At 52.6% G+C, this 25,033-nt stretch overlaps 1 protein-coding gene across 1 annotated transcript in view; it reads left to right on the forward strand.

Annotated features, from left to right (window-relative positions):
- Mad1l1 (mitotic arrest deficient 1 like 1) overlaps window positions 1–25,033 on the forward strand; it is a 288,272-nt gene that overhangs the window by 214,980 nt on the left and 48,259 nt on the right. The window contains exon 16 of the mRNA XM_036172339.1: window positions 18,573–18,763. Within this exon, the coding sequence (XP_036028232.1) occupies window positions 18,573–18,763 (191 nt within the window). The remainder of the gene's footprint in view (window positions 1–18,572; window positions 18,764–25,033) is intronic.

The following is a 25,033-nucleotide window of genomic DNA, read 5'->3' on the forward strand; positions in this document are numbered from 1 at the left end:
CCACAGGGATAAAGTGGCCAGAGGCTGGGCACACTTGTCTTTCCGTAGTCATGTCCCTGCCAAGGTACTTTATCACGTCCACTGACATGAAATTGGGACAAATACCAACTGCTCAGAATGGCCTTAAGTAAAAAACAAAGCATTGTCCGGACTATACTTGGTATTGAAAGTGATTACTGAGTTAGCTGTGGGTCACACCTGTAATTCCAGCACTCAGAGTCCCAAGTGTCAGACACCCTGAGCCACACAGTGAAATCTTTATCAAATAAAAGAGAAGAGAAAGAGGGGGGGAGTCATAATTACTGAAAGAAGAATGGAATAGACAAACAGAAACCACTACGCCAGAGTCTCTTTTGTATAAGCTAATACACATGTAATGAATGGTGAGCATAAGTCTGTGCGGACTATCTGACAGATGCCACCTGGACATCTCTCCAATGATCTGGACAAAGACAGATTTAGAACTTGACTCTGAGCCACTCAGCAAAGAGATTATGGAGCTTCAAACAGAAGGAATCAGCCAGAACAGCCCAGAAGAAAATAGGACCATTTATCAACTCACTGAGGGACCTTCGGAGCCTGAGCCAGGCCTGTTGGTGCAGGCTATCACCATAGCTGTTTGGGAGGCTGGGGAGAAGTTGAAGGCCAGCCTGGGCAACGTCATAGATACTGTCTCCTACGGTGCTTCTACAGCTAGATGGGAACTGTGGCAGACTCTTGGGAAGTTCACAAGCCAGCTAGCCTGAGTGCTCATGGGTGAGCAGAGACCCTCTCTCAGACTGGAGGAAGGCGAGGACTCGCACAGAGATTGTCTTCTGACCTTCATGAGTGAATTAGGATGTGTGTATGCACACAAGCACATGCTCACACACATATCATACATATGCATACCACGCACATGGTTTGCATGTCATACACACATATCATATACATTTTTTATTGTTGTTTAAGAATCATGGGATTTAATTGCTGACTTCATAGGCTGGGAGAGGCCCTCCCACTCTGCCTCAGGCCTTCAAAGCTCAGGTGTCAGTGTGGAAGATAAGACCCTGAGCTGGGCCACGGGAATGGTCTCATTCTCCACAGCTGGGAGCTGACTACAGGGCTAGGCCTGGACTGGAACTGCCATGGGAAACATGGCATGGAACCCTAAGTGGTCAGGCTTCTTGTCCTAGGTCAGGAAAGCTGAAAGCTGTCCATCTAGTGAGCACGGCCCTGGCTGCAGAGTAGAATGAGTGAGGGCCTAGAATTGGGGTATAGGGACTGAGATACCTTAAGGCTGTGGCCCTTCCAAGAGTCCTCATAGCTAGGCTGTCTCTCAGGTGTTCCAGGGACTGTGCCTTGTGGTAGAGAACTGCCCTGGGCAGTGTCAATGTTCTCAACCTAGCCTAGCTCTCTTTGAGGTCTCTATAAAGTGTAGTCCAGGCCCATAACTGCCTCAAGACCCCATGAGTATGGCGGGAACTCCTCTGTACCTGCTTCCACTCTGGGCACCACCTGGCTCCCATCCACCGGCTCTTGGGCCCTTGCCTCTGGCCATAATCCTCCATCCAAGCTTAACTGCCCATGCCCCCAGGCCTGTTCCAATGATGTGCCTTCCCCTCTGGCCACCTCTCCCCCTTCTTGCTGATTCACTGTCACCCCTGCCCTTCTCTGGGCTCCAGGCACCTTAGAGGTAGAGCCTTGTGCAGCTTGGGTCTCGTTCTGGTTTCATGTTCTGTTTTGGAGATGCCAGGGAACAAACCCCAGGCTCACACATGCCGGACAAGCGCCTCACCTCTGAGCCACATCCCTAGGCCTTGAGTCCTATCCTGAGTCGCCCTTAGTTGAGGGTCCCTGTGACCCCACATGGGTCTGCCGAGCCTGAGGAACTGCCGTGTTCCCCAGTCACGTTGAGCTGCTCAGCTGAATGCCTTGTTTCCTTTCCTTCCTGGCATGTCTGTAAACTTTGCCGGGTAGCTGAAGCCAAGTGCCCAATTAGGGATTTCTCTCCAGTTTCATTCAGCCTGTAATTGAAGTGGGAACAACGCCTTCGCGCCTGACACATCAAACAAGCGGGAGCCCAGGAACCCCAGCCTGGGTACACTCGGCAGCTCTGACCTCCCCACCTCAGACCACCAGTGCCAGGTCAGGCCAGGCCAGGTGGTGTTAGCACAATGAGTGCTCACAGTCAAGTGAGGGCCCGGGCCCTTCAGCCTGGGGTCCCCGTGAGAAGTCATCTAGGCCTAGCTTGGCAGCCACCATCTGCACTTAATTTCTTGTTTTAGAGAGAGGCGTGCTCACCTGCCTGCCTGGGCTGCCACAAGGCCAACTTCAGTAGTTAGTCTGCATTCCTTGACAGTGGCCCATGCTCCATGTTCTGTGCCATGGAAACATAGAGGTTGTGGTTTGGGGTCCATCTGACTTGGGGCTGCTGTGGAGTCCTGAGGTTGTGAGACAGTCACCCAGCTCTCCTAGGAGCCTGTACCAGGCTGTCTCCACTTCACGTCTCCCCACGCTCAGCAGCAGCACCCTCCATCCGCAGCAGCACCCTCCATCCGCAGCAGCACCCTCCATCCGCAGCAGCACCCTCCATCCGCAGCAGCAGTCTCGGGGTATAATTAACTCAGTGATTTAGTGATCTTACAGCGGTGCTCTGCCTCCATGACGCCTGGCTTTAGAATGTTCCCGTCACCCTGATGGGTCCCCAATGCCCTCACAGTCGTCCGTGCTCCCACTCACAGCCCCAGGCAATCACTGATCTTTCCTCTGTTGAGCTCTCTTTTCAGAACATTTGTCTAAATGGAACCTTACACTACACAGGCCTTTGTTCCGGCTTCTGTTGCTGAGTATAATACTTTGGTGATTCAGCCATGTGTTGCATAGATTCATATCCATTTATATGACTGAGTAATATTCCACCGTGTGGGTGCCCCATGTGTTAGGGATCAAGTCATTGATGGTGGACATTGGGTTGTGTCCCCTTTGGGCCACTGTGGGTCATGCTGCTGTGGACATTGGAGATAGTCTTATGTGGAGAAGGGGATTTCTGGACTACCTGGTTCACCTACCACCTTTGTAAGGAATGACCTAATCATTCTCCAAGTGCTTGTCCCAGTTGACATCCCCTTCTGAGGGTCCTCTGTGTGTGCTCGCCATCCTCCCCGCCATCCGTCTTTCCTGGCTTCTTGACGACAGCATCCTCTGTGGTTGCATTTCCCTAATGACTAATGATTCGGAGCTCATTTCGGCAGCTCATCAGCCATTCATACATCTTCCTCGCTGAGACGCCTCTTACATTGGTGCCCAGTTTTTAATTGGATTGTTTGTCTTCTAATCATTTTCTTAATGCTTTCGTCTGATACACAGCGTTTTTAATTTTGATGAAGTGTAATTTATCAGCTCTTCCTTCCATGGCAGGCACTTTGTCCTGGGGACTCTGATCACCCCAGCACTGTGGTTGCCTGTGGTTTTCCCAGAAGGGCTCAGTTTTAGACCCCGGACCTCACCCTGTCAGTGTTGGAACAATAGACTCCAGCTTCATCTGTCCCCTTTGGTCCTCAGCCATCACACCATGATAGGTTGCTTTCTGTTGCTGTGATAAACACCATGACCAAAACAACTTGAGGAGGAAAGGGTTAATCCCCCACCCCCACCCCGTCCCAATCACAGCCCCAGGTAAGTCAGTCTAGGACTCAAGGCAGGAACTGTAGCAGAGGCTGTGAAGGGACGCTGCTTACTACTAGCCTTTTCCCTATGGCTTGCTCAGCCCACTTTCTTAGAGAACCTAAGCCCACATGCCCAGGGGTGACACTGCACAGCAGTGGCCTGGGCCTTCCTACATCAGTCCTTCATGGAGAAGATGCCTCCATCACAGGCATCTCCTGGGGGCTTGTTCTTAACCGAGTTTCCCTCTTCTCAGATGACCCTAGCTTGTATCATGTGAACAAAAATCTAACCAGCACACTTGCCTTCTCCAGTCCCAGCTCTCTGAAGGTGGAGGCAGGAGGAGCAGGGGTTTTTAGTTTACCCTTGGTTGCCTAGTGAGATGGAGGTCAGCCTGAGATATAACAACAACAACAACAACCATAATGATAAAACTGCATTTCTCTGGCTCTGAAGATCAACTCATGATGTGGGTTCACTCTGTCCAGGATCACTCTGTCTTGATGAATGTATTTGGCCAGCTCTCCACAGTCCCACCCCATCCTGGCGACCCATCCCTTGTTATACTTGAAGCGGAGGCCATGGGTTCTCTGGACCTCTTCTGGAGGATTGCCTGCCCTTCTGGGGTGCTTTTCCGAGTCAGCCACCTCTCTCCTTCTGGCTTCTTTGAAAACAGGTGTAGTGCGTGACTTTTTATTCACCCCAAATTCAGGTAGCGATAACAGACCAAAGCGATAATTCCACCCAAGTCCAGTTTGGTGAGCCAGTGAGTCTTTTGGGGTTCCTTACAGGAATGTGGGTGGAGACTTACTTACATGGGTGATGCCAACAGCTGCATCACGGCTCACCCTAGCATGCTGATGCCTCTTGCAAGCTGTGACCCTGGATCTCCCAGCACAGCTTGCCAGCAGCTCCACTGAGGAGTCTCCTCCCCAGCAACTGTTTACTGCTTACATGGCCTTGGGGAGAGGGTGAGTGAGCCATTGAGCTGTCCCTCTATGAGGGAACAGAGATCTCTGAGCACCTCCTGAGGAGCCCCACAGCCCATCTGATTTCAAGATGCCCAGGGTCATATCTGTCAGATCCGCGTCCACTGTAGCATGAGCTTTCTGGTCAAGCTTCACTTTCCGAATCTCCCTGCTCTTCTTTGCTCCTGTTCACACTACAAATTCAGGTAACAGCAGCGAGGACTTCCATGCCAGTCTGAATGCCATCTGATGTCTCCCACCACATACTACACCCAGCACTTGATGCTCCATCCTCTGCAAAAGAGACCCTCTGCTATGGTGTAAGAAGATGGCATGGAGAAGACCATGACACACAGATCTGTCAGCTCTAGCAGAACACCCAGGAAATGGGGCTCCTGCTCTCCATGTCCACTGTGACAGTCCCTCCATGTCCACTGTGACGGTCTCTCCATATCCACTGTGACGGTCTCTCCATGTCCACTGTGACGGTCCCTCCATATCCACTGTGTGTGATGGTCTCTCCATGTCCACTGTGACGGTCTCTCCATGTCCACTGTGATGGTCCTTCCATGTCCACTGTGTGTGACAGTCCCTCCATGTCCACTGTGTGTGACAGTCCCTCCATGTCCACTGTGTGTGACGGTCTCTCCATATCCACTGTGTGTGACGGTCTATCCATGTCCACAGTGACGGTGCTCTGTGTGTTGTCTCTATAAAGGGACAGGTGGTTCTTATTAAAAAGCTAAGAACTGCAAAGGCTTCAGGGAGCCTTGAGCAGTGTTCCTAAGGGTGGGATCAAGGTCAGTGGGAGGCTGGGGAGATAGTTCAGCTGGTAAACTCTCAAGTTGCCAGCAGCAGTAGGTCAGTCCTCAGAACCCACATTTAAAAATCTGAGCTTAAGACCCAAGTACTGAAGAGATGGAGACACATGGATCTCTGGAGCTCCTTGACTAGCCAGCTTACCCTATTTAGTGTCCCCAAGCCAAGAGAGACTCACTTTTTTTTAAACATTATGACTTATATTTTTATTTCTTTATTTTGTATGCATCTGACTGTGTGTGGGGTGGCACATGTGGAAGTCATTGGACAGATTTCATGAATCAGTTGTCTCTTTCTATCTTGTGAGCCCCAGAAATCTATCTCAGATCAAAAGGAATAGCGCCCAAGGTTGTCCTTGACCTATGCATACATGTTCATGCTTATAGGGCATGCACATAGGCATGCACACACATGTACACATACACACATACATGCATACAATCACAGAGCCAGCAGACCCCTTCTCCTGCTCCATCTAATAGAATCCAGACAACCTGGACTCTGCCCCAGCTCTGGCTGTGTTTAGTCATCAACATATTACAACATTCATGCCATCATAGGCCAAGGCTACCAGCACCTCTGGACCCCGGGCCATAAGGAGCGTGAGGACCGCCTTTGCTGCCTCTTTGAAAGCTGATTTCCAGCCCACCCAGTCCCTGTCCCCTCTTCAGGCCAGTGTGTGACAGGAGGACTGGAATCCCCAGGCCCCTCTTCAGATCTGGGGTCCTCTCTGGCCTAACCGTGGCCTTCCTCTGGCTCTGCCTGGGTCCTTACCACCCAGTGTGTGCAAGGTCTCAGGTCTCAGGTCCTTCCAAAACCTTCTCCGAGCTGCTGCAGCCATTGCGTTGGTTCTGTAGCCTTTCCCTTAATCTGCTCTCTGAAGAATCGGTTCTGTATCAAGTCCGAGGCCATAACATGCATTAGCAGGTTTTTAATACACTGCTACATCCCAGGGAGCAGGACAAAGGAGACTTAAAACTCTTGTCTCGCCAAGAGCAGACAGATTGACTCAAGAATGACTCCGTCAATAAAAGATGAGCTCTGAGCAACACCCACCCCCAAAAGGAGCTTGCCTTCCAGGGAATCGTGGTTTCTGTACACCTAGTGTCAGCGTGCAGAACCGATCACCAGCTCTCAGCCTCGGGTAGCCGTGACTCCAGTGCTGTGGCTCTGATGTGACTAGTCCTCGCCACCTCTGGCTCCATCAAAGCTGCTGTCCAGAGGACGGCAGGCCACTGCCTCAGCCCCAGGCTTCTCTTGGCACACAGCCTGCCTTGCATGCCTGTGGAAAGAAGTTTCTTGAAGTTCATGGTGAAACAGCTGTGTTCTCTTGCTTTGTGATGTGATTCTCTGCTTCAAGTGTGTTTGGCAGGCGGAGAAACGGAGGGGATGTGTATACACATGTGATGGGGTCATGCCTATTGGTTTCTAGTTATCTATATGTGTGAAACCTTTCTTTGAAAGCTGTGGCTCTGCTAGAGGACATAAATAGGCTGGTGTGTGTGTGTGTGTGTGTGTGTGTGTGTGTGTGTGTGTGTGTGTGTACATGTGCGTATCCCTGTACGTGTACATATGAATGTAGACACTAGAAGAGCTTGTCCGGTCTCCTCCTCTGTTATGCTCCATCTCAATCCTTTGATGCAGAATCTCTCAAAGACCTGGAGCCAGGCTGGCAAGCAGCAAGCCCCAGCATTCCCCCTGTCTCCACCCCTCCCAGCTTTGGGGTGATAGGTGTGTGGTCACACCTGACTTTTTACATGAGTACTGGGGATTTGAAACCAGGTCCTCATGCTACTGTCTATCTCCCCAACTCCATGATACACTTGTCAGAAGCGACTTCCAGCCTCTTAGAATAAGAACAGGTGAGGAGGCTATGCCAGGCAGCCGTGTCTGAGCCTCCCCGGCCCTCGTCGGCCCTTGCAGTAGAAGGCAGCAGCAGTGCAGGGAGTAGGCCCACAGCACAAGGGCTCTGCCTGCCAGGAGGTTGTTGCTGAAGTCCTTCCCAGGGGGTCATAAGCACATTCTGTCCCTTCTCCTGAGGTCACAGTGACAAACTGAAGCACAGTTTCACCAAAGCTTACTCCAGAGACCCCAAGAGTTTATTGGGCATCCTTTCAGAGACTAGGTTAGGGGCTGCTTACAGGGGCCTGGGTGCTTATTCCCCAACTGGCCGCACTGGAAAACCTTACCCAGCAGGGATGAGAGCTTCTGCTTAGCCACATAGATGGATTCCTCCCTCCCCTTGTCTTCCCCAGCCTATACACTCTAACCCAGTGGTTCTCAGTCTTCCTAACGCTGCGACCCTTTAATACAGTTCCTCATGTGGTGGTGACCCCAACCATGAAATTATTTCATTGCTACTTCATAGCTGTAACTTTGCTACTGTTATGAATCATAATGTACATACCTGATGTGCAGGTTGAGAACAGCTGCTCTGGCTCCTCCCTGAGTCCAGTTAAGGCAGAGTTGCATATAACAGGTGGTAGGGTGCAGCTGGATGCTCAGGTGAGGGTCTCATGACCCTTCCATCACTCTATGGTGGGATGTAAACAGTCCACAGACCCAACTGGGATGATCCTTTTGAAGGGGTCACAGCTGAATTTCCCATGATGGCAGTTATTGGGCTTAGAGGACAGTCACTCAAAAGAGCCAGGCAGCTGGAGCTCTGTGTTCTCCAGACTGCTGTGAGCTCAGTCTTCCATCACCAAAGTTGACCCCATAGCCGATGGTTTTTCTCTGGGTCCTCAAGCCCTCTGCCTATCTTGGACTGGAGATGACCTCTCCCAAACTGCAACCCAAATACAGCCCTGACCTCTTAGAACTGCCCAGCTGAGATCCAGTGGCAAGGGGTCATCAGTTCCAAGGAGCATAGCCCTACTACATGCTTACAAGGAATGTCAGAGTCACCATACCCAGGACAGGAGTTGCTGGGGCCTGCAGTGGCCCTCATCCCAGGGTGGCTTCCTTGAGGCTGCCTCCCATCTGGCCCTCAGTGTTACCCTAACTGTGGCATGCCTTCAACACCCCCCAACTCTCCCTTCTTTTCATCTGTTACTAACATCCCTGCCAGAACTTCCCAGTACAGAGCCCTCTAAAGAGAAACTTGGCCTTTAGAGCCAAGGCAGGACCCCAGCTCTTGGGCTGGCCGCCCTTGGGTAAGCTTGTAGTCCAATGGCCTGTCAAGGAGGCTCACACGCTGCCCACAGAGGCTGTGGGTGGAAAATAGTCCTGGAGCAGTACTGACTGGCATCTCACTCTGCAAAGCTCCTCGCCCTCTGCAGTGCATCTTACCCCCGCAGTGCTTTCCAGCAGTGGTGTAGCGGGCAGGAGCACCTGCAGCCAGCCAGGCCTTGCTCTGCCCTTTTCCTCCTCCTTCTTTTTTTTGTGGGGGGGGGGGGTGTTGTTTGGTTTGTTTTTTAACTTTGAGACATGTAAGTTCAAGGCCTTGAACTTCTGATCTTTCTGCTTCTACTTCCCAAGTGCTGGGATTGTAGGTGTGCACTAACATGTCTGGTTCATACCATGCTGGGGCTTAAACCCAGAACTTTACGCAGGCTAGGCAAATGCTATACCAACTAAGCCACATTCCCAGCCTTCCTCTCTGCCTTCTAATGGCCTGTGTGTCCAAGGCTCCCCAGTCCTGGTTCCCCATATAGTCCTCTATAGATATGTATTCTAGAGACCTTCAAGTGGGGTCACAGGTTGCTTCAGGCCACCCAGCCCCAGTGTCTTTGGAGAGTGTGGGCCTACCTCCTCTTCTGCCCATCAGCTCATTTAGTGCTGCTGAGCCTCTCCCAGTGACCTTGTGTCCCGGGCACTGTGGGTGCTAGGCTTTCCCCAAGGGAGGCCCAGTCTCTGTCTCCAGGGACTTGTACAGTGGAGGAAATGGACCCTCAAAGCAGGGTAGCACACATGTCCACCAGAGGTACAGAAGCTCAAGGGAGGCTGGGGAGGAATGCACTTGGACAGGTTGGGGCTTGTCTCTAGAAGTATGCCACCAAGCACAGTCCCCTGTCAGAGGCAGAAGTCCAGGGCCACTTGTAGATTGGCAGACATGTGAACCTGTTGCAGTACAGCAGAGTGGCAGAAGCCAGGCCAGCACTGAGGGCTGGGTTTCCACATCAGTGGAAGGAAGGGAAACCCCACCCCACTCTGGATCTGCATCTGATCAGGAGGGCAGTCAGCTCTAGCAAAACAGGTTCTAAGCAGGGATAGTCCAGATGTGGGGGGTTTGGTGGCTGTCGAGCATCTGATTGGGGGCCTCTGGGTTTGTGCTGGATCTACAGGAATCCAAGGGAGCTCCATTTTCTGGGACAAAGGCTGCAAAGGTGGGTGGCAAGTTGACAGGGGCTATAGCCTACAGCAGTTTTGGTTGCTGGCAGGGGAGCTCTCCATTTAGGTGGTAACTGGCAGGTGTATAATAGAGCAGGAAGTAGGGGTTCATCTGTTAGGACTCAGGGCACACCTACCTCTGGGGTCATGAGGAAGGATTGATGGACCCAAGCAAAGCTCCCCATGTGCCAGATGGGCTGGGGAGGGAGGCCTGTTGGGTGGTGCTGAGACAGCAGAGCCACGGTCCAGCTCCACATGGGGCTGCATGTAATTTGGCCCCAACCCCTGAGCCTTATTTTCCTGAGCCAGATTTAATACAGCAGTATGTATGACCCTTGCTTGTCACTGAAGGAGCCTCTGCTGGGCACCTCAGGCTTGTGCCACAGGGCAGAGAGACCTGCTGTAGGAAGGGTCCATATGTAGGAGAGGAAGGGCCAGCCAATGACTCAACAGGTGGAGTCAGCAGTAAGAGACATGTAGGACCATGTAACTTCAGCCCTGCTAGCCAGTGGCCAGGGCTCTTTCTGAGCCAAGGCCTGAGCTGTTGGCGGAAGCCCTGCTCAAACCCCAGGGTGGCACCTGAAGTAGCATCACCTGGCACCCAGGTTGTTTGTGGGTGTCACTGGGGAATGCCATGATCCTGGAGACCCGGGTTGGGTAATGTTGATCCTCCAGGCCTCTGGTCTGTCTCCACATCCAATGCAATGTCTCTCCCACCCGGAGAAGCAGGCATCAGGGGCTGCCGTTCCTCTACTGCCGAGAGTGCTGCCACAGGGACTGTGCAGCCTGACGCTGCAGGGCCTCTCTTGCTCTGTCCCTGGGGTGGGGGAGGGAGTCTTACAAGAATGAATATGATATCAGCGCCCGCTTGTCACCCCGGGACTCTCCCACCCTGTAATCTGGTGGGCTGTAATTGCCAGTGTCTTTTCAAATCATTTTTGTGCAAGGTGACAAGCTGCTTGCTGGAGTGAGCAGTTAATCACACAGAGATGCCCCGTTTGAAAGGCGCTCAGAGCTTACCCAGGGGCGGCTGCCAGCAGCCAGGCGGGTGTACACATTCTGCTCATCTGCATATAATTCCAGGGCGAGCAAGCATCACTGAGGCTGGTATAAACCATGCAATTTCCGGCCCAGCAGGGGACACAGGCTGGTGGTGGGGACCAAACCTCAGGGCCTGTGGCATCAGTAGAGTTAAAGCAACCCCATCTCCATAGGGCAGCAGGAGACCTGATTAGTGGGTGGTGATGGCCTAGCCACTTTGGGAACCACTGTTCCCCATCTTAGACCAGCTGCCCTACCTGTCGCTCTGCAGGATGGCTTCAGGGGAGGAGGACCCCAAAAGAATCCTAGTTGGCATGGCAAATTACCTCCACCTGCCAGCCATTCCACTGGTTGTTTACTTGAAGTTTGGGGTTGAGGTGGGCTAATAGCCACCTCCCTCCATGTGGTGTCCCAGAAAGTTGAGCCTATAGTGACCCAGCAGGCCCTAAGTCAGTGCTCTGAGACATCTCCTGCTGCCACTCTCTCTAGGCAGCCACAGGGAGCAGGGCACAGACATCCCTGTCACAGCCACAGCAGTGCCCGGCCTCCACAGCTGCTAATAAAATTGCATAAATATTTGATGGCTAATTATTAAATATTTAAAAATGTAAAACTGGAATGGTTTGGAAGTTAGCAAGGCATGAATAATTCAGTCCTTAGATGCACATCAGCTTTGGGTCTGAACAGGGCCAGCACCTCCAGTGCCTAGTGCAGCCGGGCCATGAGTCCCAGAAACTTCTATGGCTAGCCACCAGTCCCCCAGGTCTAGAAGCAGAGACTCAGGCAGAGTCCCAGTCATCACACTGCAGGACAAGTCTCAACTCCTTCCCTTGTAAAGTTAGGAGGGGGTTCATGTGGAAGCCTGAGCTGCCACCCTAGACCATGGCCAAACAGGGAAGGTCCCCTTACTTTGGTGATCCTGAAATACCATCCCTTCTGGTCAGTGTCCATGCGTCTGCAGAGACCAAAGACCAAGGATTGTCCAGATACATGACCAGACAGAGGAGAGAGTCAACCATGCCCTCAACCCATGGTGCACAGGGATCTCTCACAGGAGAGACAGGAATAGACTCCCAGACACAGCCAGTGCATCAGGAGAAGCTTAGACCATGACCTTCTCTGTCTATTGCTTCATCTTCAAGGCTGGGTGAGCTGGAAACAGCACCTCTGCCTAAGGTTGGAGGGCTGAAGTTGTGTTCGCTTAGCGTGTGATATTCTAGTACTGTGGTGATTTTTGCAAGGCCTGAAAATCCCAGCTTTGCTTAAGTGGATTTTATTCACTTTTCAGAAGGAAAAATGGTTCTGCCCAGAATCTTCAAAGGAGTCTTCAAAAAGCTGCTTCTAGCTCCTGATCAGGAGATGCCAGGGGCATTGGGGTAGTCACTGCTCCATTGGACCACATCTTCCTTTCTGCTCCTATCCCATAGCATTATAGCCTGGAAGGAGGGAAGAGGCCACATAGCCCCGGGCATCCTTGGTGATGTCATCCTCACCTGTCATCTCCCTCGAAGAAGCCCTTTTCCTGCATCATGGTTAGTGCCCATTCACAGTGACATTCAGTCACCATGAGGATAGCATGCTGGTCTCCTGCTGGCCTCTGTGTGAGCACATTTGCTTTCCAGGCTGTGAGAGAACTTGAGTGTATTTCCTTCCAACACGCTCACACTCCAGCGTAGGTTATTTCATTTGCGAGTCAACGTGGTAACAGGTTGCCTCATTTCCCTTCCGTAGCACTCTGTCCTGCACTGCTGTGCCTCGTCCGCTGTGGTCGTCGGGATGAGAACAGCCGTCACAGGCTCATATATTGAATACTTGGGTCCCCAGTTAGTGGAACTGTTTGAGAAAGATTAGCAAGTGGCCTTGCTAGAGGAGGTGTGTCACTGGGGTAGGCTTTGAAGTTCAAAGCCCACACCAGGCCCAAGGTGTCTCTCTGCCTTCCTGTGGCCGGTCAGATGTAAGCTCTCGGCATCTGTAGTACCATGCCTGCCTGCCTGCCTGCAACCATTCTTCCTGCCGTGACGATCATGGACTCACCCTCTGAAACTGTAAGCAGACCCCCAACTACATACTTTAGTCTATGAGTGCCTTGGTCATGGTGTCTCTTCACAGCAGTAGAGCAGTGACCAGTGACTGAGACACCTGTTTCTTAGGTGCGTGACTTTTCTGTCTTCTCAGCAGAAGGGAGGACTGCATTCTCTTTCTCCAGCATGAGTGTGCATATGCACTCATGCACACCCACACATGCATACACATGTGTACCCCTCACCACACTCAACCCCTGATGGAACCCATGTTGAGCTCTCACCTGTGTTCTTCAGCATACCCATCCTTATCTTTCCTAACTGGCATGGAGGTGAGGACACTACCTTTGTGCTATGTTCTTTCATGTCTTTGGTTTTCCATGCTGGCCGACATGCCTGACCTTCTGAAACTCTCCGGAGGGGTTGTCAGTGTCCTCAGGGCTTTGAGACGCAGTGGGCCATCTGTCACCTCTGCTCGGATTCTTATGCTTGGCTAGTCCTCTTGGGGCCGCAGCCCGGGGTCAGAACAGCGAGTGCTCTGCTCTGATGGGGATTGTGTAGGCTCTTGCTGCCACCACAGGTACCTGCCCTGATGGTCCCCGTAGTCACGCAGGGGCCTCCTTTCTTTCATCATATGTCTTGCCTGAGCCAAGAAGGTCCAGTGCTCTGTGATGCTGTTTGCCAGGTACTAAAGGAGGTGTATCATGCCAGACAGGGCTCTAGCAAACCTGTCTCCCACGCTATGACTAAAAACCAGAGCCTTGCCCAGCCTCTCAGTTCCTTAGGAACTTGGCATGTTGTTTTTTGGTTTGCAATTTGAAACAGCATCTCATGTAGCCCAGGCTGGTCATAACTCACTATGTAGCCAAGGATGACTTTAATTTCTGATCCTCCTGCCTCTACCTTCCAAGTATTAAGACTACAGGCATTTGCCACTATGCAGTGCTGGGGATCAGACCCAGGGCCTCATGCATGGCAGGCAAGTACTCCATATCACCAGCCCTTCAGTAGTTTTCTTGGGAGGGTGTATGATTCTCTCCACAAAGAGGAAACAGTTGGGCTTTCCTTTGCCCTCCTGCAGAGCTGACCCAGGGTCATAAGGGCTGGCACTGTCGTGACCCAGAGCTGCAGCAGCCTGGTGAAGATGAGCATGAGGGTGTAGGACTGACGAGTCTGTTCTGGTTTGTTCTGCTGCTGCTGTGATGAAGCACTAACCAAAAGCAGCTGGGGAGGGAAGCACTTGTTTGCCTTACAGATTGCAGTCCACCACCAAGAGAGGTACCAAGTCAGGACCTGAAGCAGAGGAAGGCTGCTGACCAGCTTGTTCTCTCAGACTTGCTCAGCTACTTTTCCTCTGTATCCCAGGCCCACCTGCCGCCGGATAGCATGCACGCACCCACACACTAGCCATCAGGACAGTGCTCCACAGACATGCCCATAGGGCAGTCTGAAGGCAGTTTCTCAATTGAGGTTCCCTCTTCCTGATGGCACCTGCATTCAAATGCACATATCCACACTAAGGCACACACACATATATAGATAATTAAAATAATAAAAATAAACCTTAAAAAAAAACCACACCACACCCAGCACCCACCTTTCTGTCCACAGACTGTACTGGCGCAGATGGTGTGACTGCTGTGAGCCCCAGGGCCATCTTCTCTCCGGTTCCCTCTTCTCTGTGTCTACCTCACATGTGGCCTTCTGGCCCCACTAATATCAGCCATTCTGCAGACTTGAGGCCAGGAGCTGAGACTCGAGAGATCTGAGCCCATAAGTGCTTATTCTCCCGACATCTCTGCTCTTCAGCAGCAGTGCACATCCCCACTAGCTTTTATCTGGTAGAGCACAGGCTGTTTCTGTCCTGTGTCCTTTCCTCCGAACTTTCACAGCTGCCTCCTGTGCGTCCAAAAGGGCAAGCATGGGGCCGAGATAGTGAGGGTTGTCAGCTCAGAGCATCCTGTGGCCTCCCCAGAGTAGTGGAGCTGGCCAACAGGCCCCCCCGCCTGAGCTTACAGGCCGGACCCGGAATTGCAAACAGGGTTTGGGGGCGAGGCCTGGTATGCCCCAGGACCCACTCTGGCCCCATAGTCTCTGTTGACCATCCAGTCTGGCTTGGGTTCTGATGAGCAGTCACATCCCTTCCCTGGCTCCCATGTGTCACCTGCCCACTCCTGTGCTTATAGGACAGCCAGGGCTGTCCTTGTTGAGAGGGCCATAGGAAGGGAGGCCATGGACAGCCTTGCCTGGGGACACTGGGGACACTGGCCCAGAGATGGAGAATGGCAGCAGCCACAGCCTCCTCCTGGCAGCATGGCGGGACTTGGCCATCAGAAAGGCCTGTGTCAGGATGGAAGAGCACCCAGAGCTTCCCAGAACAAGGCTGCCCTTCTCTGTGTCCGGGCTTCCTGAGGCCCAGGGTTTGTGGCCTGGAGCCCCCTGGTTCACCCCAGCTACCACTCTGCCCCTCTCCCCATGGTGTTACCTGCACACTCATGAGTGGCTGAAGACATCGCCCCAAGGCCAGAGGATGTCACTGCAGACCCTAAGCCCTTGGCCTCCTAGGAGAAGCCCGAAAGCAACCTCTGCTCTTGGTCACTTTTGAAAGAGACTGAGTGACAGCCAGTGGCAGCAGAGTAATGACACCTCCAAGGTGGAGCCCATCTTTTATTTATTTAATCCAAACCATCCAAGTGAATTATTCATTCTTGTTTATGTAAGCCGCCGCCGAGCCACAGAAATAACAAGGAATTGAAGCACCCCAAATCAAATGATTGTTTCCAGGCTTTGGGCATCACCTCCTGCTTATCTTGTCTGTCGTTCCTTCCCCCACTGGCCTCACCCTCTCCCTGAAGTAGGTGGCTTCCACTCCCAACCCAACAGTAGTAGGTGCTCCTCCTTTGTGGCCACAACCGTGCCTGTGAGTACCTGGCATGTGGCCAGGCACCACCTCTCCATTCATTCCCAAGAAGCACACCGACCCCCACAGGGACCTGAGCCCCCCACCTGCCTCGGAGATCTGGACCGCACAGAAGAGCCCATTTTCTTCCTCAAGGTCAGCCTGTGTTTGGTCCCAAGATTTAATCTTCCCCTTTGGGCGTCTGAACTCTGTCAACTGTTATCGCAGTCTCTGATGGCTGGAACATCCCTGGGAAGTGTGGTTAGTGAATTTCTTCCCCCACTGAAGGCTTTGTCTCCAGGAGGAGGGGCCAAGGGATGCCAGGAAGAGTCTTTGGGTCAGGGCTGCCAATTAACCTTTCATTTTCATAGTCTGATCACTCGATTAATCAAGGCTCTGGGCCTGTGTCGTGTTGAAGGGGCTCTCGCTGTGGATAACAATGTCTGCCACGGCCTCTGTGCTGGGTAATGGATGAAAGAGCCACAGGGCAGGGCCAGCAGCCAGGCGACAGCCCCACAGGTGAGCTTCTGCCTACAGGCTGGGTCTGTCAGGCCATTTCTCTTCACAGCCCCTGGTACCAGCATGCCAGCATACCAGAACCACACAATCTCAGAGTGTGATTCCCGCACTTTGGATGGGCTGCACATTCTAGAATATGAGGGACAGCGAAGGTGAGGGCAGCTCTGCTGGATCCCCTTAGCTCCATGGCCCAGTGGTTATGCTCTTTGGGCCTCAGTTTCCTTGTTTGTGAAATGGAGGTGGGGCATGTTCATCTGGAGATGTGTGAATTTTCCTGGGGGACATTAAAAAAAAAAAAAAAAAACCTGTCCATTCTAGATAGGGCACCAACAACAGAACAATCCACCCAAGTCTAGGTTAGTAACGCAGCGAGTGTATTGGGGTTACTAACAGGAACGTGAGTGAGCAGTTCCTTATGTGAAGCGCCCGTGACTCAGGAGATGCAGTACCAAAAAGCAGGGCAGCTCGGCCGGTTGGAGAGTCTCCTCTCCCTAGCAGTTGTTACTGCTTCTAGACCCATGGAGGGCGAGTGGAGAATCTTAAGACTTTCTGAGCTTTCTAAGCTTTGGTTACTTCCGGGTCCCTGTGAGTTTTCCGTACTTACTGCGTCTTTTTCCATACTTACTGAAGTTTTCCGTTCGTACCTAAGGGGCCTCCCCCCCAGAGGGAGTCCTTCAGTTCAGAGAAGATGACAACCCGCCATCATATCACAGTGGCCATGCAGCTTTTGAGTTTATGCATTTGGCTTAGACTGGCCTGCAGGGATCGTCCTGGCTAGATCCTCAAGACGTATCTGGGGACAACCACATGCTACGCTCTCCTGGGAGATGGTGTGGAGACTCAGAAGTGGCGGAACCGAATGGGACTCAGCCTCCCTAGTCTCCGTCTTCCTTGGGGTTGCTCAGAGCTTCTGGTTCCCACGTGGCTCTCATGGAAAGCAGGCTCCCCTGCCCTCACTGATCTCTAGAAGGCCATCCCATCTGTATGCACTAACCACCTTCTGGGTCTGTGGTGTGCAGGGCACAGGTTCATTCTCCTCCCTGCCTCAGGCCTGACCTAATATGCCCCACCTCATACCTTTCCTCTCCTAATCTTTCCCTATAGGCCCATGAGGGATCTGCTCTGGGCCTGGTCCATAGAGCCCCTTGGATTCTGAGTTTCTCTTGACTTAGAGATCCCTTTCCCCCCACACTGCTCAGGAGCACCCTCCTCAGAAGTGCCCAGTCTTCTCTGTATCCCCTGACCACATATCACAGCCAATGTTGACTAACCCCAGTCCCTCCTAACAGTGAAGGGAGACCCATAGCACACCCACTGCCTGAACCTGATGGCCCAGGCCTGTGGGGATCCCCTTGTGAACTCCATGCAGGACTTCCAGGAAGCGCCCAGCTCGAGACAGTCCCTGTGTGTGTGAGTGGAGCCAGGCTTGGTAATTAACTGGGGCGTAAATCAGGGTTTAATTACTCAGCAGGCACCTTGGGTGAGAGATTCATGGTAATTGTGTGTGCTTCTGGTGGCTTTGCTGCGCAGCTGGCTTCTCCCTGAGCACCAGTAAACGATGGCAGCAATTGGGGAGGTGGTGCTCTGCCCTGAATGATACTCCAAGAGACACATGGGAGGTTGGGGAGGAGGTTCTAGGCAGAGTTGTCTGGAACCCAACCAGACCTTGCTGAGGGACAAGGAGGGTCCTTTTGGTCTCAGGTGGCCAGCATGTGGACTTCCGTCTACCTCTTTCTCTGAGTGCTCTGCTAGCTTCTGCAGGACAGGTGACCAACCCCAGGACAGAAGGAGCTCAGGCTGTAGTCTGGTGATGGTCCATTTTCCCAGCATAGTTTGGGGACTCTGGCCCTCACTGCAGACATGGACCTCTGGTTCTTCCTTCTCTAGCAGGCTCTGCTACCTGCTGGTCAGCTGGGACCAGTCACCACCAAAGCGTGACCAGTTGTCCCACAGCGCTTCCTAACAGTGACCAGGGTGATGTTCTGTTAGGTCTTGTCTTTCTGCCAGCAGCATATCTAGTCACAGCATCAGCCTTTCAGAGTACTGTGTTTTGGGCTGTTTTTTTTTTTTTTTTTTTTTTTTTTTTTTTTTAAGTACTGTTGTTAATATAGCGACTTCATTACGGCTGCCCAGAAGGTCACACTGCTTCTCTGGCTCCTTGTCCTTTTTCTCCTGATTCCTCAGCACTCACAGATGGACACGAGCCTCAGGCATCCCCAGGCAGCGGGGACTCCAGTTGGGCCATGGTTCCTCCTTGCCCCTTCCCCTGGCCATCCTCCCTGTCACACCAGTGCCCGGTGACACTGACACCCTGCCCCCTCCCTGCAGAGCTGCGCAAGCAAGTGGAAAGTGCCGAGCTGAAGAACCAACGGCTCAAGGAGGTTTTCCAGACCAAGATCCAGGAGTTCCGCAAGGTGTGCTACACACTGACTGGCTACCAGATCGACGTGACCACCGAGAGCCAATACCGCCTCACCTCCCAGTACGCCGAGCACCAGTCCGACTGCCTCATCTTCAAGGTAGGCAACACTGCGTATGCATTATGCCAGTTCCTGCAGCCACAGGCACCTCTCCTCCTAACTTGGAGGGAAGTCCGTGTCAGCCTTGGGAAATGAGTCGTGTGCTAGAGCAGCTCCCTGTCCCCAAGGCATGGTCTTCCATGGCAGGAGGGGACATGCTGGCTCCTTTGTCTCCACTCTTGATCTGGGGTCACTTCCACTTATCTTTCTTTAATTTGTACTCCGTGAGTCTCCGCCAAGCTCTGCCCACTGGGTTGGGGCATTTTGGCCTTGTCCAGAGGGAGTAGGTGCCCAGAGGATGGTGAGGAGCATGGCAGGCACCTTGCCGCCAGACTTCTGCCAGGGGTCAATATGTGGCACAGCCCATGGAAGGGAAAGGACAAGCTATGTGTGCCAGCTACTCAGTGGTCAGGCCAGAGGTACCAAAGCTGATCCCATAGGTAGCTGGGTAAGCCCTGCAAGCTGGGGAAGGGTCAAGAAGCATGCACCTGTTGGGGTCTCATTTACAAAGTGGGCACCTGAGAAGGGATCCCTCTTAATTGAAAGAGGAGCAGCATATCCCTGAAGGGTGCTTGGGACATGGCCTGGCCAGTTGTAGGCACAAGTTCTCAAAGTAAACAAACGGGTGCAGCAGAAGTGAAGTCGTTCCATGCTGGGAGTGGAGTGGTGTAGCTGGAAATCTGGGGTTGCAAGGGCTTGTTCATCACTGGCAGCAACCTTACTTCCTGTCTCTGGGATGGTGTTATGGTACCAGCATGGCACATGCCCCTGGTGTGGCTGTTTGGGGAAGAGTCTGGTTAGTAGCTGTGGGTGGCCAGCTCAGAGGGTGGCCAGTCCATTCTGCATCACGTGTGGCTGGGCCACTTATGATGTCTGTAGCCAGGCTGTCTGTGCCCTGCAGAAACAGGAACCAGCTTCCATTTCCATCTAAAAACTATGCCCAGCGTGACCTATGTATTTTAAGCAGAATTTCACAGAAAAATAATTCCTGTTTGTCATTTGTCCAGTGACTTGTTCCCATCCATCTGTCCGTCTGACCCCTTTCATGGGTGGGACACTGCCTGTTGTGGTGGTCAGAGACACATCAGGTGCAACACTTACTGTTCCTTGCAACTTTGTGGTGTATCTCTGAGACTTTCTGGATTTCTCAGATTACATCCATCCGTTTTTTTACACTTCTTAGCACTCTCAAAACCTTTGACTAAGTAAATAAATATTTGAACGCCCAAAGTCTCTAAGTCAGTAAGCTATCAAAATGTGTATTTCTTTGCTTCTGTGTACCTTTGAATAACTCAGGATCACTGATGGGTATTTAATTTAATACAGTGTAGGGATTCCGTGTGTGTGTGTGTGTGTGTGTGTGTGTGTGTGTGTGTGTGTGTGTGTGTGTGTGTATATGGTTTTTGTTTTTTTAAAGATTGGTAAATGAAGATGCGCTGAGCAGCTGTCACTATGAACACATCACTTACATCGGTGTTTGTAGACAAGGTCTAATTTGCATTCCAAAGTATTCTAGGTCTTTTGTTTTGTTTAGTTCTTTGGTGGTGTGAGAATGGAACCTAGGACCTCCTGCATGCTAGGTAGGCAGGCCCTCCGCCACAGAGCCACACTCCCAGCCTTTCTGGAGGCCTAGGCAGGCACTCTGTTCTCCTTTTACTTTCTATTTAGAGACAGGGACTTACTGAGGTGCCCATGTTAGCCTTGAACTCTGTCTATAGCTCAGGTTGGCCTTAGATTTGCAATCTTCCTGCCTCAGCTTACACCCCAAGGTCCTACAGTATTCTGTATTTAGAGGTTGTTGAAAGCGCAGTGTGTGTAACCAGTTCTCGGCCAGGCCAGTTGAGGCTGCATCGTGAGAACCTGTCTCAGAAAAGTTGAAATCACAGATTCTGCCCCTGCCCGAAAGGCAGGCGTAGTCATCACGGTGCTGCTTCAGCCCATCACCCTATCCAGCTAGTTCCCATCTACTCAGGTCTAGGTGTCCTGCCCACCTTCCTTCTGTCACATACCCACTTGTGGTGGCCTCCTGGCTGTGTGTGAGAGATCAGCCACGTCCTTGGTCCTGCTGCTAGCCTTGACTTTGGTGCACTGCCAGCCACAGCCTCGGTAGCACACGAGGGAATGAGGGCGAGAGTAGCTGCTTACTGTGCCTGGTACACACTGTCCTCACACTCACAGTTCTTTACTTGCCCACCTCGGCAAATGAGGTATGCCTGCCCGCTCTGTCTCGTTTACCTGCCCACCAGCTGTCCTTGGAGTTGCCTGGCCAACCACACAATCACCATTCTCCAGACATCAGTGGGTCAGATCCAAGGGGTACTTGGTAACAGCAACACAGCCAGGCAAGCAACTGCGTCCAACTTGGGACTCAGAAGCAGGCCAGCCCTCCTCCACTCTAGACAGCTCCTTCAGTGTGGCAGAAGAGACAAGGACCCATGTGGTCTGCTGATGGACACCACCTCCAGCCAATGTGGTTTGAGCCTGTTGAGAAGCCTCTCCATACTCTATACTCAGAGCTCAAAACCACCTCAGCTTCAAGATGGTCCGCCTATCCACTGTAGGGCCTCCCTCAACACCTGGCATCTGACAGGTCACAGCATGTCTGCACATTCTGAGACACAGTGGAGCAGTTTGGTGAAAGTTATGCTGTGTGGTGGCTAGCTATGTGCTGGTGGGTTGCTATGGTCACTAGCCAGGGTCCTTGTCACATGGTCGCCAGACAGGTGAAGAACTTGTTATGTGGTGAAGGGGCTGTGTCTTGTGACCTTAGTAGAGAGGTGGGTAGTGGCTTATATTGCAGAAAGAACACAATTACATTGTGCCCCTCTGGCAGCCCTGGAGTATATAAACTCTTCCTTGTACCATTTTTTCTTTGTAAGAATTCACATACGTGTATATGTTCATGAGCATATGTGTACACCTGTGTGTGTAGGGTGGAGGCAGAGGACACCTCCACATGCTCTCTATAAGAACCATCCATCTTAGATAGTCTCTCCCTGCCCTGGAACTTGCTAAGCAGGCTAAGGTAGTGAGCCAGCAGGCCCCAGGGCTCACCTTTCTCTTCTTCCCTGGCCTGGGATGACAAGTGTGCCAACATGCCTGGCTTTTCCACATGGCTCTAGGGGTTGGATTGGGGTCCTGGTGCTTGTAAGGCAAGTACTTTACCAATGGGACTGTCTCCCCAGCCCTCCTAGGTTTACTTGATAGAGGGGCAGCTGTCTCTCCCCTGCAGGGTCTGAAGCAGCCACTGGAGTCCCCCATTTGCCCCACTCAGCCTCTTGTGGCCCACCCCTCTGTACCAAGGACAGTGAGTCTTGTGGGCAGTTCAGCGAGAGACTAGGAATGTTTCCTGCCGTCTACTGGGCTCTGGCTCTCCCTTTCTCCAGAGCCGCCTCTTGGCCTGCTCCAGCAAGCATGGCCTGAGCCTGCCCCTCCTCATACCTGACCCTGGCTAGCCTGGAGATTTCTGTCCCCACAGCCCCACTCCATCTATCCAGCTGTGGACAAGAGTGCAGGAACCCCATGCTGGACACACACTGGTCCTTGGAGCACCACAGTGTGGGCCAGTGCTGGCCAGCTGCCTGCTTCCGCACCTGTCAAGTGCGGATCATTCCAGGTTCTGCTGGCCCTGTGGGACCCTGTGAAGGTATGGATCCCCTGAGGGTCCCTGTTAGGTAACCTGCCCTCCTGTGTGCAGCCTGTGATGACACCAGGGTCTTTTCTGCTGCTGTCCCTGGCAGAGCCTTAAAGCAGTTCCCCAGTGCTGGGGCATTGTTCACAGTGGGCAAGCTAGCCAGGTGGATCTCAAAGAGAGGGAGGCAAGACCCCAGGCACAGGCTACTACTCCCCACCCCACCTACCCGTCTCCCCTAACGGGGAACATGGGGCCCCAGCAGCAGTCCTAACATCTTTCTGGGCCACTGGGTCACCTGTGTCTGAGCTTCCATGTTCTCCATGACACCAGGGCTCTTCCTAGGATAGAGGCTCCTCTGGGCCATGGGCCCACACAACCGTGAGAAATCCTCCTGGCCAATGCAGTACCAGTAAGAATACACTGGATCTGTGGAGCCCTCCAGCAGGAAGTCTCTCCCCAAGACTCTAGGGCTGGGTTGGCCCCATCCCATCCCATCTTTGGCCATTATATACCTTCTGTAACTCTGTGACCCTCATCTGCCAGCCAATGCTTGGCTAGGAGAGAGGGTGCTCACAAGAACTATTAGAGATGGGTGAGAGAAGAGGAAAGATGGATAGGGACCAGGCAGGAGGCAGGCTGACCCCTGCACCCAGGGCATGACCAAATCAGGCTCAGGCAAGCTCATGGTAACTTCCGCTCATTTTCTTTTCGCCCCAAACAACTTCCAGGCAGGAGGGGTCTATAGCAGAGTTAGAAATAGCTGAGGCCTGCTTCCAGCCAAGCAGGTTCTGCCAATGTGTGCTGGGATAATTGAGGGTTGGCTCACAGTCCCACGTGGCTCCGCTTCCCTTCCCAGCCTGGACCCAGCCTCTGCCGTGTGTGGGTGGCCGAGCTGCCTCCCAAGGCTGCTGTGTGGGGGAAGGCAAGAGCTCAGCTCTAGCACGCAGTGGGAGCCTGGCATCTTGCCCACTCCTCCTCACCCAAGAGGAGTTAGACCCCAGAATCTCCAGTTTCATTGAAAAGACCTGAACCTGGAGGCAGTGGCCTACCAAATGTCCCCAACTGTCCTGGTTTGATCTCATCCCCTGAGGTTCACCAGGACCCTCTGCCCAGAAGGAAAAGCTCCTGTCACAGGACAGTGAGATAGGAAACAACAAGAAGCTGGACAGCAGCAAATAGAATTGTCTGCAAAGCCCATGAGATGCAGGTGGCCTTGACCTTGGATCTTCTTCTTCCATGCCTGTGACCCTCCACACTCCACTATAACTCAGGACCTGGAGGAACTGTTCAGGGCAGCCAGAGGCAGACCTGGATTCTGGGATGGTGGGGACCCTGCTGACTGCATCTTAGGCATCAGCACACGTTCCTGATCTGGGCAGCAGGGTTGTACAACCTAAGGGCTTGGTGGTGGATGAGGGAGAGCACATGTTCATATAAAGTATAGTCCATGTCTTCATCCACGTGCCTGGGCCCAGCCTTTTACATGGGTGCTGGGGATCAAACCCAGGTCCTCATGATTATATGGCAAACAGTCTGACTCCAGCCTCCTCTCTTTTGTTTTGCTTTGTTTTTCTTTATATAAGGTCTCACTATAGCCCAGGCAGGCCTCGACCCAGAGATCCTCCTGACTCTGCCTGGACTTCCAGGATTGCAGGCACTGGTCTCCCTGCAAGTGCCATCATGGAGTCTTTCCTTTTCACTGATACATTTTTCCAATCAGAGACCTAAGCCAACATTCATGCTATCACCAGGGCCCTGCAGACAGTAGACCAGCTGCGATTATCTCCCTGTGCCAACAGCAGGGCTCTAGGCCAATGGCTGGACCATTCCTAGCTTCCTGTTCCTCCCCAGCAATGTTGGTTCATGGCGCTGGGTCACAGCACTTCTGTTGGAATGTATGTTGTGGGCTCAACACCACCAGCAGGAGGTCTGGTTTGACTCGAAGTGTGACCATGTCACCCTTACAGGGGCTTTGTGCCTGGGGCACAGTGTGATATTTCCTCAGATAGAAGCTGCCTGACCCACCTGCCTCGCCGAGCTGCTCCCATCCATCCCCTTGGAGCCTGGCATCCATGGTAGGCACTCACTCAGCCGTGTACCCCGCCTCGGCACAGGCATACACCACCTGTGTTATTGTGATTCCACCTGCCGTGCTCTTGCGGAAGCGGACAGAGCCCACACGAAGAGGAAAGAGCAGGTGAGAAGACAGCCAGCCTCTGCACACCTGCACCCACAGTGCAGGGCTGCCAGAGACTGCAGGTGTGCGCACAGGAAGAGGCAAGTGCCACAGAGTCCCGTAGCCAGGGCCCTTCAGCCCTACGGAGTGTGAGCCTTGCAGGGTGGGTCACCAGAGAGCCTGGGCCAGTTTCTTCATCCACAGGATGGCCGTGCGAAGGCTGGGTTATTCAGAGAGTTTGGGGTCTCTTTCCTTTTGTTTCCTAAGTAGATTTCTTAGAGGAAGGGACCAGGAAGTTAAAAAAGCCTGGTACACAACAGCCCAAGCATCACTGTCAGAACCCTCTGGAAAAGGCATCACTGCCCAATCTCTAGGAGCTCAGCTCTGCTGCTGTGGACAGGCAGAACAACGGGGTAGCTGTGTTTCAATAAAACTGTATTTATGCACCAGGCTCAGAATT

The sequence above is a fragment of the Onychomys torridus genome, chromosome 22 (genome assembly GCF_903995425.1).
Source record: "Onychomys torridus chromosome 22, mOncTor1.1, whole genome shotgun sequence".
Lineage (NCBI taxonomy): Eukaryota > Metazoa > Chordata > Mammalia > Rodentia > Cricetidae > Onychomys > Onychomys torridus.